The 17208-nt window shown below is 39.7% G+C and overlaps 1 protein-coding gene across 1 annotated transcript in view; it reads left to right on the forward strand.

Moving 5' to 3' along the window:
- Adgrv1 (adhesion G protein-coupled receptor V1) overlaps positions 1-17208 on the forward strand; it is a 532771-nt gene that overhangs the window by 99748 nt on the left and 415815 nt on the right. The window contains exons 31-39 of the mRNA XM_075976408.1: positions 676-920; positions 2258-2439; positions 3434-4245; positions 6699-6908; positions 11394-11524; positions 12082-12181; positions 13599-13778; positions 14363-14526; positions 16251-16344. Of these exons, the coding sequence (XP_075832523.1) occupies positions 676-920; positions 2258-2439; positions 3434-4245; positions 6699-6908; positions 11394-11524; positions 12082-12181; positions 13599-13778; positions 14363-14526; positions 16251-16344 (2118 nt within the window). The remainder of the gene's footprint in view (positions 1-675; positions 921-2257; positions 2440-3433; positions 4246-6698; positions 6909-11393; positions 11525-12081; positions 12182-13598; positions 13779-14362; positions 14527-16250; positions 16345-17208) is intronic.

Below are 17208 nucleotides of genomic sequence, written 5' to 3' on the forward strand. Positions count from 1 at the left end.
TACTTATACATAAGATTCCTGGCATAGGTTAGTGGTTACCTAGGAAATGAAAAGTAATTAAACATTTTTTGGCACAGAGACAGTTGTAAACTGTTTGATTTGTGTCATTCTGGCTCCTAGATGTGTCCTGTAAATCCTCTTTCTGAGCTTTGGGATACAATGTCTTGTTACCTGTCTTGGAACTTGAAACTCTCTTTTAGCCTCCTGAATGCTGGGATGACAAGCCTGGACTACCATGTCCAGCTTTTACTTTTATTTAATGCTTTTAAATAATTAACAAAATTCACACTTATATTTGAGTTGCTTTACTTTTTGTATATGTAGGAAAAATGGTGAAATTGAGCCCTTTCTCCTCATAATGTCAGCCAGGAAGCAAAATAGCCACTACCTTTGTAGCTCAGGCTGGCCCTGCAGTAGCTGCTGGGCTCACTGGGTTTATTTAACTCATGCTGGTCCAAAAAATGGCCATTGTAGACATATATGACCTACTTTTACCACAATAAAAAGTCGCTGGGAAATCTTGGTGGTCTTGCTCACCTTGCATCACGGCACACTGCCGGAGTTGCTTAGGGGCCAAGGGGAGGGAGAATTCCTACTTTCAGTGGTCCCAGCTTGGTCTTTGATTGTCATGGTTTCACTTTGTACCTAAAAACAACTGTTCTGTCTGCCCTTCAGGTTTTCAGAATACTAAATTTATTGTAGAGGAACCTGAGTTTAACTCAGTGAGGGTAAGCCTGCCAGTAATTCGAAATTCTGGGACACTCGGCAATGTTACTGTTCAATGGGTTGCCACCATTAATGGACAACTTGCTACTGGCGACCTGCGAGTTGTCTCAGGTAATGTGACCTTTGCCCCTGGGGAAACCATTCAAACCTTGTTGTTAGAGGTCCTGGCTGACGACGTTCCGGAGATTGAAGAGGTGAGAGGACTAACTAGTATAGAACGATGTTATAAATTGTGGCTTGTCTTACATGGTGGCTAGAAGAGATAACTGTTGTTGGGGACAGAGCAGTGTAGAACTACGTTATAAATTGTGCCTTGTCATATATAGTGACCACACAGCTAACTGCTGTGAGAATGGGAGTTCAGAGAGCACTAGTCTAACGGTGCTTCTTACCAAGTTCAGGGGTCCATGGTGCACAGGCCAGCTTGCCAATTTCAGATTGTTATTGTGTGTGCAGTTACGGTGCGTTTTAGAAACTTTCCTTAAACGATTATGTATGTATACCTATCATAATCATGTGATATTTGTTTCGTGTAATTCTGACTTGTATCTCTGCTCCTGTCTGAGTGGCAGCCAGTTACACCAAGTGGAGATTCTGATTTCCCACACACTCACTCCTCCCGTTCTCCCACTAGTACAGCAAACATTTCCCTGGTATTTCTCATGATGAACATGCAATTTGACAGATAAGAATAAGTTTATTGATCAATAACATTATCATAGATAATCTTATTTTAAGAAATTCAAATATTGTTAAAATCTAGATCTCATATTCCTTTTTTAAAATATTTATTTAATTATGTATACAGTATTCTATCTGTGTATATGCCTGCAGGCCAGAAGAGGGCACCAGGCCTTATTGCAGATAGTTGTGAGCCACCATGTGGTTGCTGGGAATTGAACTCAGGACCTTTGGAAGAGCAGGCAATGCTCTTAACCACTGACCCATCTCTCCAGCCCCCTCATATTCCTTTTAATAATAGTTCCATTTAACAGCATATGAAATCTATAATGTTTATTTTATGGCTAATTGTACCATTATTCACCTTAAAAATATTAATCATGCATTAATACATTAATATATTTTCTTTTCTTCTTTTGAAACTTATATGGCATCATGATTTTTTAAAAGTTTTATTGATAATTACTATGTGGTAGGGGAAACCAAGAACAGATTTACTTAACCACCGAAATGGATTCACAATATTTTTTCTAAATAAGAAAAACATAGCTTATAAAAATCATATTATTTCAATGATAAGCAGAATTTAAAAACTGATTCCCATGACTGTCTAAGTAAAGACTAGGCGATTTCAACAGCCTGTATTCCTAATGTATTATTGTGTTCTGCTATTAAAAGTTGATTGTGTATTATTTTGTTATGTGTGGGCTTCTGAGTGTATCTGAGGCAGTGTCTTTGGAATCATTTGTATTTCATTGTATTTTGTTCTTATGGATGTATTTGATTTTTTTCTTGCTTCATTCATAGTTTTACTTCAGAACTGTTAAGGAAGTTTTCACTCCGTTTTTAGGTTATCCAAGTACAACTTACTAATGCCTCTGGTGGAGGAACAGTTGGCTTAGACCGAGTGGCAAATATTGTTATCTCTGCCAACGATAACCCTTACGGTTCAGTAGCCTTTGTGCAGTCAGTTTATCGTGTCCAAGAGCCTCTGGAGAGAAGTTCCTCTGTTAACATAACCGTCAGGAGAAGGTGTGTGTGATGGTTGCTGGGTCTGTAGGAGTGTGGGCTGGGGAAGTTGCCTGGAGTAACAAAACAATTTAGATTCATATTTTTTACCTTGTAACATTCCATACATTATTATGTTAGTTGGATTGTGTATACTGATAGCCTTAATCACATTTATTAGAAGTATGGTAAGTAAAATAAAGATGACTTATATCATTGTGCTTTCTAGCTACCAAAATCTATTGTTTTACTATGTAGGACGTTCTAATTAGAACTTGAATACAGCTCGTTTTTAAACTCAGATGGTACATGAAGGGTGGGTTTCTAGGTTCTGTTTTTCTTTTATTTCTTTTTTAGGGAGCAAATGTCCACTGACCTTCTTCAAAATAGAACACAGAGGGTTGAAGGACCTGTTGCACATTGTTGCAATTCTCTAAATATATTAATTTTGTTGTCATTGTTAATTTTTTTTATTTTTTGTCATTGTTATTTTTAAACTTATTAGTTATGTATGTACACACAGTTCTTCCTGCATGTATGCCTTCAGGCCAGAAGAGGGCACCAGATCTTATTACTGATGGTTGTGAGCCACCATGTGGTTGCTGGAAATTAAACTCAGGACCTCTGGAAGAGTGGTCAGTGCTCTTAATCTCTGAGCCATCTCTCCAGCCCTCATTGTTATTTATTTATTTTTTTAGTGAAATCTAATAGTTAAAGTTTTATAATTATTTTTGGAAACTCTGAAATGGCTACAACTTGCCTGCCTTGCCAAATGTTTTCATGGCATGTCTAAAAGTAAACATTATTGGTTGAAAACTAGAAAGCCTAGCTGACACTAGAAAATAAAAATTTGAAAGACAAACATAATTTAGAAATTAGAATGTGGTTGTTTTAGTACTAGTGTTTAAAATATTACCGAAGAAGCTTCTCAGAACCATAATCCACGTTGTTCTTCCCTCTGGGTAGCTCGGTCTATAGTGAGTGCTTGACCTGTCTTTCCATTGTCCCCACATGTCAGCGGAGGCCACTTCGGGAACCTGTTGTTGTTCTACAGTACTTCTGATATTGATGTAGTAGCTCTGGCAGTTGAAGAAGGTGAAGATGTGTTGTCCTACTATGAATCGCCAACTCCCGAGATGCCTGCCCCACTCTGGAGGACTTGGGTGAACGTGTCTTCAGTGGAGGAGGCTCAGGGCACCTGTGCTGCTCTGTGCCTCCAAGAACACGCTTGCTCCGCGTTTTCAGTTGTCAGGACCACTGACGGTCCTCAGTGCTTTTGGATGACATCATGGGTCAGCTCAACTGTGAACAGCTCAGACTTCCAGACCTACAAAAAGAACCTGACGAGGGTGGCCTCTCTTTTTAGTGGCCAGGCAGTTGCTGGGAGTGACTACGAGCCTGCAATAAGGCAGGGGGCCCTTATGCTCGAAGGCCATGAGTTTGCAAATCTCACTATTTCCCTCCTTCCTGACGACATTCCAGAGATGGATGAAAGCTTCCTGATTTCTCTCCTGGAAGTTCACCTCGTGAACATCACAGACAGTTTTAAAAATCAGCCAAGCATAGGGCAGCTGAATACTTCTGCCGTGGTCATAGCACTGAATGGTGATGCCTTCGGAGTGTTCATGATCTACAGTGTTCATCCCAACACCTCTGAAGATGGCTCATGTGTGGACGTGCAGGAGCAGCCACAAACCTCTGTGGAGCTGGTGATCCAGAGGACAGGAGGCAGCTTGGGGCAAGTGATGGTTGAATGGCGTGTTGTTGGTGGAACAGCTACTGAAGGTTTAGATTTTATAGGGGCTGGAGACATTCTGACTTTTGCAGAAGGTGAGTCATATGTATGGATATGCTAATGTTCATAAATATTTTATTTACCTACATATTTCTATTCATATAGAGATGTAATGTGGTTTTGGAAGCAACAGCTTACAAATGATTAGCCTATCAGACATAGACCAGCATGGCCCTATATATGTATGTTTTTAACTGTTTAAAGGAGAAGTTTAGGGAATATGTGGATGTTAGCCCTTTACACATGATGACAGTGCTTTCTTTTGTCAGAAGCAATCAAGTCAGGTTCTGATTTCATGAGGAAAGTTACAGGAATGAGCTGTTTTCCTATAATCAAAGGTGTTGAAGAAGCAAGACTACCTGAGAATAAAACATTTTCAAAGCACTAGATATAGAAGGATAGAACATTAGTGAAAAAAATTAAGTAAAAATAGCCTGGTTGACCAGTTGTCCTTATTTTAAAGTGGTCCTTGTCACAGATTGATCTGCTACAGTATTCTGAAACTTGCCCAAGAGTGCCGTGGGGTTTTCGTAAGCGATGTATGAGATGTAGCCAGCAGACTTGGATGTAGATCATCTTCAATCTTACCAATAGTTGATTTATGATATTTAAAATCTGGGAAGTTCCTAGTTAAACTTAGGTATAGTAGAGGTAATTTTATTCTGGGTACCTTTTTTTTTTAATCCTGAGTTGAACAATAAGAAAAACGATGGTTCTTAAGTGTTTTTTCTTTTCCTTTCTTGACTGAAAAAGTTGCACATATTCATAAGAACCTCAGACTATACACTGGATAAAAGTTTAAAGTTTTAGTAATTCTATGTCTCAGAGCAATTCATCATATCTAGCTATATTTTAATGCACACACATTTTTGAAACTAGAAGCCTTCTATCTGTATTAGACTTAAAATATCTAATAACATTGTGTTTGAAAATATAATTGTAGCACTCGGGAGGCAGAGGCAGGCGGATCTCTGTGAGTTCGAGACCAGCCTGGTCTACAGAGCTAGTTCCAGGACAGGCTCCAAAGCCACAGAGAAACCCTGTCTCGAAAAACCAAAAAAATAAAAAAAAAATAAAAAAATAGAAAATATAATTGTAAAATGTCCTAAACCTGGTTGGAAATGCGCTCAGCCAGGAGACTGTTTGCCTGGCGTCCACGAAGCCCTGGCTGTAATCCCCAGCACTCCATAAACCTAGACTGGCAGTATACATCTGCATTCCCAGCACTCCACTGAGGCCAGAGGGCCAGGGTTTACCACCATCTGCAAATATACCGAGTTTCAGGTATTGCTGGGCTCCCTTAGACAGATTATCTCAAAAAATAAAATAAAATAAAAATTAAATGCTAGCAAATGTTTCTATATTGGTAATTTCTTATTAATCATTTGGGGTAGAAAGGTAGCTGAATCTTGAATGGTGGAAGGAGGTAAGTTGGTAATTGGTGACCTTTTCTCCTGTTTGAAAGTGAATAACAAAAATATAATAAGATAGGGGTACAGGTAACAAGTTATTGTTAAATTTTCCCATGGCGTAAATATAAAGGACCATATCATATAAAGCAGCACCATTATATAAATTATTATTATATTGAATTATAACTTTAGCTTTGTACAAAATGGACTTTATTTTGTAGTTAACTTAGATTGTTAGGTAATATTTAGTCTCGAACAAAGATCCTTGGTTAAATGCCCAGAACCATAAGGAAAAAACAAAAAAACAGAGATAATGTGCCCTCTTGAGGCATCGTGGCCCTGAAGTACTGAGGAAAATGCCCTGGGATTTCTCAGTTTTCATCTTCTTTCCTGACCATGGGAAGGAACTAAGCAGGATCTCACCCATGAGCAGCAGAATCAGGGCATGTCTTCTGGACATTTCTCTACTAGTGGAAGCCTGTCTCCAACCTTTCATCCTTCCTGGACTCCCCGTTTTCATTATGTCTCTCCTTTGTCCTCAGAACTAACATGATGCTGCCACCGCAACTCCACCCCAAACACATCCCACTCTTGCTAGTGACTTTGCTCAGAGCTTCTTGTTCCTCTGGGTCCCATTATGATGCCATCCCATATCTGCTGGTGGCCTTTGAGGGAGACATTAAGCTGAGTAAAACTGTTCACAGTAATGGCACAATAGGAACGGGGCTACCATTTCCTTAATGGAGTCCCTCCTAATCATGACTAGCACCTTTCCCCAGGTAGATCCTTGTTTTTGATAATGACCTGGGAGTTAACTGTGGTTCTTTGAAATAGTTCTCCCCATTGACTTTTCTACAGCTGTGTGTCCTCCAGGCTCTGTCTATGTTGAGGCTTTTACAGTGCCTTATATGTAAGAAATCAAGTAACGCAGCATATACACTGTCTACTACGGTGGTGGCAATGCCGCTCACAGTACTGGGGTGTTTTAATCAAAACATTCTTACTTACCTCCTAAAATTAAAGGTTAGTTTTGGCCTTTCTGGTTGGTATTTTACTGATTGAACTTTTTAACTTAGGTGAAACCACAAAAACGGCCACTTTGACGATTTTGGATGACCCCGAGCCAGAAGATGACGAAAGCATCCTCGTTCGTCTGGTGCACACTGAAGGCGGAAGCAGAATCCTGCCGAGCGCTGACACTGTGACAGTGAACATCCTGGCCAATGACAATGTGGCGGGGATTGTCAGCTTTCAGACAGCCTCGAGATCTGTCATAGGCCTTGAAGGTGCGTCCCTTTTCTTGTTGAACACATTCTGATTTCCACAGATGTCGTTTTTGCCTTGTGTTTCTTTCTTCTTTTGTTGAACCATGTGTTTAGTTTGTGCAGCACTTAGAAGAAGAGCACCTAGCGTTGCTAGGTGTCGGGGCCTCACACATACTGCGACCTAGCTCACCACGCCCCACTGCTGGGAGCGCTGGGAGCCTCAAGGCTGACATGCCTGGCCTTCTCATCTGCTAAACCACAAAACAGTCCATACTTTAGAGAGTTCTGTGGGAGGAGCAAGTGACCTATAAACTGGGAAGGGCTTAGCTTTTGGCAAGCATAGTGTGTATATTTTGGTATTTATTAGTATTAAACAGTGAAACATTGAACTTATGTGAAAATATTCATAATTTGTGGATATGTTAGCCTCAACTATTGTCTGTCTCTGCACTGTAGACTTCCAGCTGGCGAGTCTGCTGAACTAATCTAAACCTGTGAGCCATTTTATGACTCTCTTTACATTTATTAATGGCTTAGAATTGCATCTTGTCACTCAAAGAATGAATAAAAGTAACTGATAAATTGTCATAAATCTACTGCAAAGACAAATTGCTATCAAAAGTTCTTTGTAGTGTAAGTTAAAATGCCACTGCCAGAATCCTCAATAATGGTGACAAGTTTAAGGAGTGTTATCTGTGCCAGATTCACGCCCATTAGTTCTTCATTTTAGCCGCAGTCCTATGGTGCTGAGTGTAGGATATTGCACACCCTGAAGTACAGCGATAGCACTTACAATATCCTACACTCTGAGTAGTGGTGTCTATTTGAAAGAAGGAAATCTGGAAGAGAATCTTGCCCTATCTGTAATTAGAACTGGAAGCTGGATTTTCATAGGCATCATGGACTGAGAGAAAAAGCACATTACCAGCATTGGAACAACAGGTTAAGGTACTGGAAAGGAAGTCATTGTGACAGGAGAAGGTTCAAAAGACACCCAGGAAGAAAAGACTTCAATAGTGACCCAAATCGTCATTGCTCCTAGGGGAGAGACTACTAATATTACTATGCTACAGGGTCATAGTGCTAATTTACTTCAGTGAATTGTTATGCCCATAGATGAGTGCATCTCATCAGAGAAGCCCCTTGTTGGTGGCTACCATAGCATCTTAGAGAATCTGCAGACCCCAGAACCTATATCTTTGGGGATTGGATAACTTTTACTTGAAAACTGTATTGTAGTTGTTTTGGTTCTGACAGCCGCGTGTCTTCAACAAATACAATGATGAGGACATAGTAATTAAACTAACTTAATCAGTAATCAAGTGCAGTCAGAAATTCCCCACTCTGAGTATGGTCTCCTTGATTCAAGGCCTCCTAGGTGGGAGATGACTGCATTGGTGGAAACTGATGCTTGGCGATCTGTTGCATGGCCAGCCACCAAGTCAGAGCAGATGCTGGAGGGACAAACACACGGGCAGAGCTCACTTGCTGTGTGTTCCATCTCAAAGACGGTGCTAGAAGGACAGAAAATGTGGCAAATGTGGAAAAGTCATCCATACCTACAGAGGACCTGCAATCTTTTCCAGCCTTTGCTTTCTCAGATCACACAGTTGAGTGAGCCTGTGTGAGCCCAGGGAATTGCTATGGTTGCCAAGGAAAACCAGCAAATGCCCTTGAATTTCTATGATCTTATCTTGAGAACAACAACAACAACAAAAAAAAAGGACAAAAATTCAAGGCACAGTCTAAAGATGAAAACAGATTTCTCGGGGAGAAAAGCAAACATGGATTGTGACTGTAGATTTGTGTGAGATGCATTAATTGCCGTGGTTCTCCTCTGTTTTAGGACTGTAAGACCCTTCAGGGACTAAAATTTTTTGCTGGAGTTGCAGTGGAGAGAGCGGAGTTCCTATGTTTTCATTCACTAACCAAATTACTTAATGAGAAGAATCTGCATTCCTCCTCAGAATATCTTTATTTTTAAAATGGCCTTCAAAATAAACATTCAATACATACACACACACACACAGCCTTTGCTGGCTGTGTGGACTTCCTATCAGATGATTTTTCCAGTGTTGTGTAGACCCTCGCACGGGAGATCATGCCTCAGCAAGTTATGGGAGGTGGTTCAGGATCCCGTGAAATGTTTGTATTTGGAAGTCAGCGCATGCCCTCCTCAGGCTTCCCTTCGGTTCATTGCCAGATTTAGAAGTCAAAACCTTCCTAGGTCTGTTTTTCCTTTTCCTGTGACTTTTTTTTGAGTGCCACCTTGTGAAGGTCACCTCCAACACATATGAAGTTACTTTTCCAAGAAGGCAATTTCAATGGCCTTGGGTCTTGGGAATGTTCCTGTAAAAGGCAGAACCATGTCCTTCATTGTTGCTATAGCTTAGAAAAATTTTCATGCTAGCCTTGCCCCTAGTGTGGTTAAAGCTCTGAGATCTTTGAGATTATATGGAGAAGAAATACCTCTTACTCCTGTTGGGTGCTGAATGTCAAGCTTTAGACTGTGTTTCTGCTAAGAGATGACTTTAGATGCTTATGGTGCAGTGTTAGACGCTAAGTATTTTACACAAGGCAGGGTTGAAGGGATGGTTTTACTGTTTTTCTCCTCTCTGCATTTTATTTTTGTCTTCATCACAGAATGGTGCCTTTATTCCCGTATCTTTGTCTACAGGCAAACAACCCCAGTCTTGTACTAAGAGTGCAGGATCCCCTTCAACACTGATATCATTGGCCTATCCATTCTCTTGCCGTTTGTATTCCTTTTGCATTTTTCACACTTCATGAAATGACCACCATTTTTGAGGTAGTATTAGGTTTTGTGGTTTTGAGAACTTTGCACATCATGACTCTAGAAACCCTATCCCTGACGCTGCCCATGAAGCATGTTGATAACTGCAGCGCTCTCTGCCTGCAATACAGACATGTTCTGAAAGCAGCTCTCAGTGCTGCAAACAAGGGGGCTCTAGAAGTTCGTGCTTGTGTTTTTCCATGTGGACTATACACATGGAAACCTTCAGTGATGTTCAGGCAACTGTGGCCGATTGCATGTTTTCAGATATTCTTAAGTCTTTGAAGTATTCTCTTCATGATCTTCAATTCCTATGTGTAAAACAAGAACACAATCAGATACATAGTCTACTCAAGTCATGAAGACTAAGTACGTTTGTATTAAAATGCTTCAGAAGTATTTAAAAATCTTTCTGCTTTGCCCACAGATAATTCATTTTAATAAAATTTTGTGTTTAGACTTAGTATTACAATTTTAATTTGTTTTATTCATAATTGTAATTGTTTACATGAATTGAGCCATGATATTTTAATTTAAGAGGTTTATATTAAAATAATGTTTTGAGGTCTAAGCTGTAGCTCAGTGTGTTCTGGCATAGCATATATGAGGACCCTAAGTGGGGTTCTCCAGAAATGCCTGAAATGAAACTAAAGAGAAAGAAATGTGTGTTTTCATTGACTATATTTGGAAGTTTAAAATGTGGTAGTTTGGAAAAATTATAACATGGTGTTCATATTTTATTTCTTCTCTATTTTGGAAAGGGTCGGAAGATGCCCAATACACACAAAAGCTGTGAAATCGCATGTTAGATGAATATTTCGGGATTTCAACTTCACTTTTGTGCTACAAATTGCAAATAAGCATGTGTTCTTAAAACCTTTTAAAATAAGACACTGATTTTTATTTCATCTTAACTTCCATGATTTTGTTCATAGTGTACTGCAACTTGTATTTATCATTATTCAGAATTAGCAACTTGAGCATAATCTTAGCAAGCCATGTAGCCATCAGCATAACTCCAACTAGCCTCCTAATGCCCCTTTGCCAATTTTAAAGAAATGACCCTGAGAATTTTCTTCTGTTTTATAAAATGTTGCATTTGAAAAAAAGGCAAGAAAGGCATGCAGCTGTGTAGTTACTAGGGAATTATAACGTAACCGTGATGAAATGACAAAGGGACAGATTCAGTCAACACCTTTCTTTGTGTTTCCTTTTTTTAAAAAAAAAAAAAACCTTGGTGGTATATGCAACTTGCAACCTAAACAAATGTGATTTTCAGGTATCTGCAAGCATTTTCATGCATGCATTGTGTAAAATCACATTGCCTCCTGGTGTGAGGAATTTATGTCCTTGGGGAAACAAACGCAGGAAGGAATTCTCGTGTCCTTACTAGCTCTGACCGTGCGGATGTAATGTTCTGGTGCATGGTTTGGGATGCTTACACGTTTCTCTCCCATTTCACCAGCTGCTTTCTCAACTTTTGTGATACACCTTGTATTTCCTGAAGTTCTACCCACAGAAAGTAGAATCTCTGTGCTAATGAATAACAAGCATGGGTAAAGCACCCAGAAAAATCACAACAGAGCAAATCGCTCTCTTACATTCTTGGAAAAGGACCCAGAATATTTGTGTGCCGAGTTTGGGTTCTGTTGAGTTCGAACATTACGTTCATTTCCAGTAAGCGCTTGTTAACCTGTGTCTTTTACTTGCAGGAGAAATCCTGCAGTTCCATGTGATCAGAACACCCCCTGGTCGAGGAAATGTCACTGTTGAGTGGAAAATTGTTGGACAAAATCTTGAAGTCAGTTTTGCTAACTTCACAGGACAACTCTTCTTTTCTGAGGTAGCACCACGAAGGAAAGTTTTGCCATACATTTTTAGAAGAAAATGCTATATTTTGAGGAAAGCAGAGTAAAAAATGAACACCACTAAGCTGTATTTATCATCGCTTTGCCCGCTCTATGCCTACCTTGTTTGTATTTTCCATTGAGACATTTAGCTTGTCTTTGTTTCCACTGCTATGACGTGGAGACAAAGCCCAGTTGCTATCACCTTGTGCACTGGGTTGAGCATCTAATGACTGGAACCCTGCAAAAGTTTTGTTTTCTCATTTTTTTCTATCATTACTCCTGCAAAGATCTCTTCATGTTAATCCTTTCTCCTGTTGATTGATAAAGTCATTGATAAAGATTTAAATTTCAATTTCCGGTTAGTGTCTCTATGCTGTAAGCCCGCTACCCCACGAGTCAGTGGTTTCTGTTTAGTGAATTTCTAAGGCAACATTTGGTTCAGATGGAGCTGTGTTTGACTGCACAGCATCAGTAGAAGGACAATGAAAGCAGGAGCTAGTTTCCATGCAGCAACCACAAAACCGAGGTTATTTCTCTCTGTTTGCCGTAGGGGACACTGAATAAAACAATATTTGTACATTTGTTGGATGACAATATTCCTGAGGAGAAAGAAGTTTACCATGTTGTTCTGTACGATGTCAAGACACAAGGTAATTTAGAATTCAGTTTTGAGCTTTTCTTTGGTGTTTTCATTTCAGACCGGAAAGAAACAAGGTAACTTCTGCCACTGTGTTTAACAAGTATGTTTATGCCAATCTAAAGAAAGTTAGGTTGGAGCCAGCATGGTGCTGTACATCTGTGATCTCAGTGCTTAGAAGGATGAGGCAGGAGAATTGCGAGGTTCAGTTCACACCGTAACTGCAGGCAAGCCGAAACTATAAAGCGAGATACTATCTTTTAGAAAAAGCTACTTTAAATATTATCTGTCCCACAGAAATATTTTGTTGAGAAAACCTCTAGGATGACATGGAAACACTTCTCTCTCTGTACTGGAGAAAACTATCCTAAAATTTTTCTATATAGGGCTGGGAAGGTGGCTCAGTGGGCGAAGTATTTGCTGTGTAACCACGAGGACCCGAGCGCAGACACCCAGAACCAAAGCTGGACACGGTTCTACATACCTGTAATCCCAAACACGCCTACAGCAGGGTGCGAGATGGAGACAGGAGAATCCTTGGGAGCTTACATGCTAGCTAGTCTGGCACATACAATGGCAAATAACAAAAGACCTTGTCCCAGCTGGGCCTTGGTGGCGCACACCTTTAATCCCAGCACTTGGGAGGCAGAGACAGGTGGATCTCTGTGAGTTCGAGGCCAGCCTGGTCTACAAGAGCTAGTTCCAGGACAGGCTCCAAAGCTACAGAGAAACCCTATCTCAACAAACCAAAAAAAAAAAAAGACCTTGTCCCAAGTATGTAGGAAAAAAAAACGCACTGATGTCCACATGTGCACTGTCATGGCACGCACGCACGCACACACACACACACACAGGAACCCACCCGCACTCATCCACAAACAAGCTTAGCAATCATGTCAGATGCTGAGCGGCTATGCAGTGGTTAGTTTTCTGAGACTGTGTCCTGCTGTGTAGACCAGGCTGGCCACAACTTCATGTTCTTTGAGTTATCTTCCTACCTCAGCCTAAGCAGGGTTTGTTGACATGTTGTATATTTATTGAACAAAATATATTTCTAAAGATAAAAATTTCTGAATTTGTTTCTCTGTTAGGAAACCAATTTAGATTTTGTACCAATTGCTGTTTATGGATAATTTAAATTTGGCCATTTTTGAGCAAATTGCTTGGGTGGGTTGTTTCCTGTCTATTACTTTCTATAATTTAGACAACCAGTATAGTTTGTAATGACAATACCGTCCACACAGAAGAGTTCATAATTTGTTGTGTGGAAGGAAATGGGATGCTTGTTAGTTTTTCAGCCTGCTGATTTCTCGGAGGGGCCTGAGGACTGGCTAGGCTCAGCGGGCCCAGCAATTATGTAGCATTTTAAGGATTTTGAAGTTTTTGAAAAGGTGTGTTCGATTTCCTGATGGGCTCCTTGATATATTTAGGAGTCTTGCCTGCGGGAGTCGCTCTGCTTGATGCCCAGGGATACGCAGCTGTCCTGACAGTAGAGGCCAGCGATGAACCACATGGCGTTCTAAACTTTGCTCTCTCCTCAAGATTTGTTTTGTTACAGGAGGCTAACACAACGCTTCAACTATTCATCAACAGAGAATTTGGATCTCTAGGTTTGTGGGAATGAGTGGTAAACGGAATGTCAAGGGAAGGGCCTTTAAAAAAAGATTTATTTTTCAAATTCTGTTTTAAATCCATTAAGGAAAATGATGTTCAGGATAGTATTTTGTAACGTCTCTACTTTTATCAAAGGATTTATCTGTTTTCATAGAAATGCTGTGTATCAAACATCCCTCTAAGTCCCAGGGCAGATAGTGGGCTGCTCGGGGTCTGCCTCCTAGGCTGGGCTCATTCTATGTGGCTGTTCTTCATGTTTTCATCATCCCTTTGGGATAAGTCAAGATAGAATAACGCAAACAAAAGTATACAGGCCCCTGGGGTATAGTCTTAAAATCCCCACATTACCACTTTCACCTGTACTATTGACCAGAACAAGTTCCAGTTAGCAAAATGCAAGTCCAGAGGCAGGGGCCTGCATCTTGGCAGCAGTCCACCATCCCTGTGCTGCAACACAGGGGACAGGTGTACGCATGCGAAAGACTGAGGGATTGGGGCCACTCACGGGACTCACGGTAAAAGGAGAGAGTTCACAAAGCTGTGGGAAATCATAAAATCTTTTCACAACCAATTCCCTTAGGAGCTATCAATGTCACATATGCCACTGTTTCTGGAATACTGAGTTTGAAAAACGAGACATACGGAAATCCAGCGGAGCCAGAGGCTGACTTTGTCCCTGTGATGGGCTTTCTGGTGTTAGAAGAAGGGGAAACAACGGCGGCCATCAACGTCACTGTTCTTGAGGTAAACACGTATGTTATTTCCGTGATCTCATATTAGGTCTCAATAATCGCAGGAAAAGTAGAAATGGATGGAATAGTCTATCTACAGCAAATGTGATTAGAGGCTTCTAATAAATTTGTGTTTAGAGGTAGCAATTTTCATGATGATTAAGATTACATAACACCTTTACTTGTCTCTATATTGAATGTTATTGTTTTTAATAATTGCATTTTTTTTTTGGAAAATTTGAAAACGCTGCAGTGTTTCGAGATCTTGAGAATTCATTTGGTTGGTCTCCCCTGCTGGCGACTTTAAATTGGTTTCTTGCTTTCCCTGACTTTTTTTCTTTCAGATCCCCCAGAGTTTTCATTTGTGTTTAGATTGGGTAGCCTGCTGCTATGTCTTTTATTATAGAACTATTGGGTGACAGATAATTTCCTTAGGACCCTTTCCTATAAAGTGACTCTGGCCTAAGAGGATCCAAGGGAGCATTTTGATAATGCCAAAGGATTCCCTGAACCCACAGATTCACGTAGATCATAATCTTTGTGGGTGAGATTAGTTAAATCAGAGAGAATGGCAAACTCTCTAGAGGCTGATGGCAGAAAAAAAGGTTATGGTCAAATGTAAAGTAATCGGTGGTGATTGAAATTGCACTTTAAGTGAATTTCACATGGTGAAATCTTGTGTTGTTTGGGGATTTGGGTTCAGCTATCTAAATGCACTTCTATGAGGTTATGGAAAGAATACTCTAAACAGAAAGGGTAAAGATGGTATGGAAGTGAGAATGACTATATACTTGAAGATACATTTCTGTTATTTTGCATTTTCAAGTTTGATTTAAAACCTTTTATTCTGTCAGGTTTTTTTTATAGTTTTACAATATTATTAGTGATATAAGCTATATACCCTGTGAGGATAGTTGTTCTGTGGCCCAATGAAACACGAGACAACTAAATCCAACGAAAGGCACTGTCATGTCAGTGTGTAACAGATTAAAAGTCACTTCCGAGATGGGCTTTACTTCTGTGCTTCGTGCAGCTTCTTTGTTTTCATTGTTGACTGTGGGACTATCAACTAATAATTATCGCTATCACTTTCATGTGGGACTATCAATAATAATCTCTCACTTTCATGTGGGACTATCGATTAATAATAATCACTATCACTTTCATGCGGGACTATCGATTAATAATAATCACTATTACTTCGAAGGATCCTCGAAGCAGGATATCCTGCATCCACTATTTTTAATGATTACCCACAAACAATACCAGTGTGGTTATTACTTCTCCATGAATACACGGTAGATTTGAGGCCTTGGAACGTAAACAGCTCGCCTCAGATTTCCAGAAGTTGCCCTCAGCTTCCTGCTGCAAAGCTTACATTGCTTCCACAGCACCCGTTCCTCCTTCTGAACAGCAGGTATTAGGGAACTGGATACCTCTTGCTTACATTGTATTTAAAGTGATTAGGTTCATATAGTTAGGTAGCTGATTTGGTTGTAAACCGTGTTTAAAGTGTTATAATTTTGAGGTGGTTTCATAGTGTTCAACCTAATAACTGCCATATATAAGTTTAACACTGTTATAGTTACATTTTCTAATTTTAATATTTTTCCTTTGTTTTCTATTATGTATTTGCTGTTTATGCATATGCATTTGTAATATAACTTAAAACATCTTATGAGTAATAATTCCTTTGAAATAATTAAAGCTTTTTCTTAATGATTGTAATTTTTGCAGGATGATATACCAGAGCTAAAAGAATATTTCTTGGTGAATTTAACTCATGTTGATCTCATTATGGCTCCTCTAACTTCATTTCCTCCCAGACTAGGTAGGGTGACTCTCTCTTGTGACTCTTTGCTAACTTCAAGTAAAATGAAGTGACGGCATTTTAAAATCAGAAATATTCCCTGTTAGGTTTGCTATTGTTAGCTATGTGTGAAAATGAGATGCATATTTTAGACTTGTTACAATTAGAGACATCATTATAATTGTGTAAAGCAGTAGAAAGACTAATTATTGTGATGCTTTTTGAATTTTACAACTATATTAGAGCCAGATCTGCAGTCCGCAAAGTATTAGTACTTCTTTCAAATGTATTTTTCTTTCATTTTCTCTTAAAATACAATTAGCTATTTTCCTAAGCTGTCCACTTTATTTTCTTTTAAGTTAAACACGTGTTTTTGTGTGTTCTGCTTCTTGCATTTCTGACCTTTGATCTTTTTTCTTTTCATGCTTTTGGAAAACATAATTTATTACAGACTAAAAGGTAAAACCTGAATCTTGGTGTAAACTTACATAGACCCTTCATAAGATACACCCAAGTCCTGCTGGCAAGTGTGATGTGTGCGAGGTGGCAGTGAGTAGCCTCAAGGTCAGCCCGTGCCGCTGCTCCAGCCATGGACATAGGTCTATGGGACAAAGTGAGCCCGGATAAGGAGGAACAGCAGAAAGCTTGGACAGGTGTTGCGGCCTGAGGACTCTTTTCTAAGGCCTAATGTAACAACTTTGAAAATAGTAACGAGTTTTCTACATGTCATTGGTTAGTTTTAGATTATTCTGATGACTAAGCTCTTTATGACAAGTGTTAATATAAGATTGCTATCGTTCATGCTAAGAGAACAACACAGTACTTCATCTTTCATAGCTCCTATTAGTGCAGTCTGAATAGAGCTCTTCCTTGTCTGGTCCTGAT

Source organism: Microtus pennsylvanicus, chromosome 6 (assembly GCF_037038515.1).
Source record: "Microtus pennsylvanicus isolate mMicPen1 chromosome 6, mMicPen1.hap1, whole genome shotgun sequence".
NCBI lineage: Eukaryota > Metazoa > Chordata > Mammalia > Rodentia > Cricetidae > Microtus > Microtus pennsylvanicus.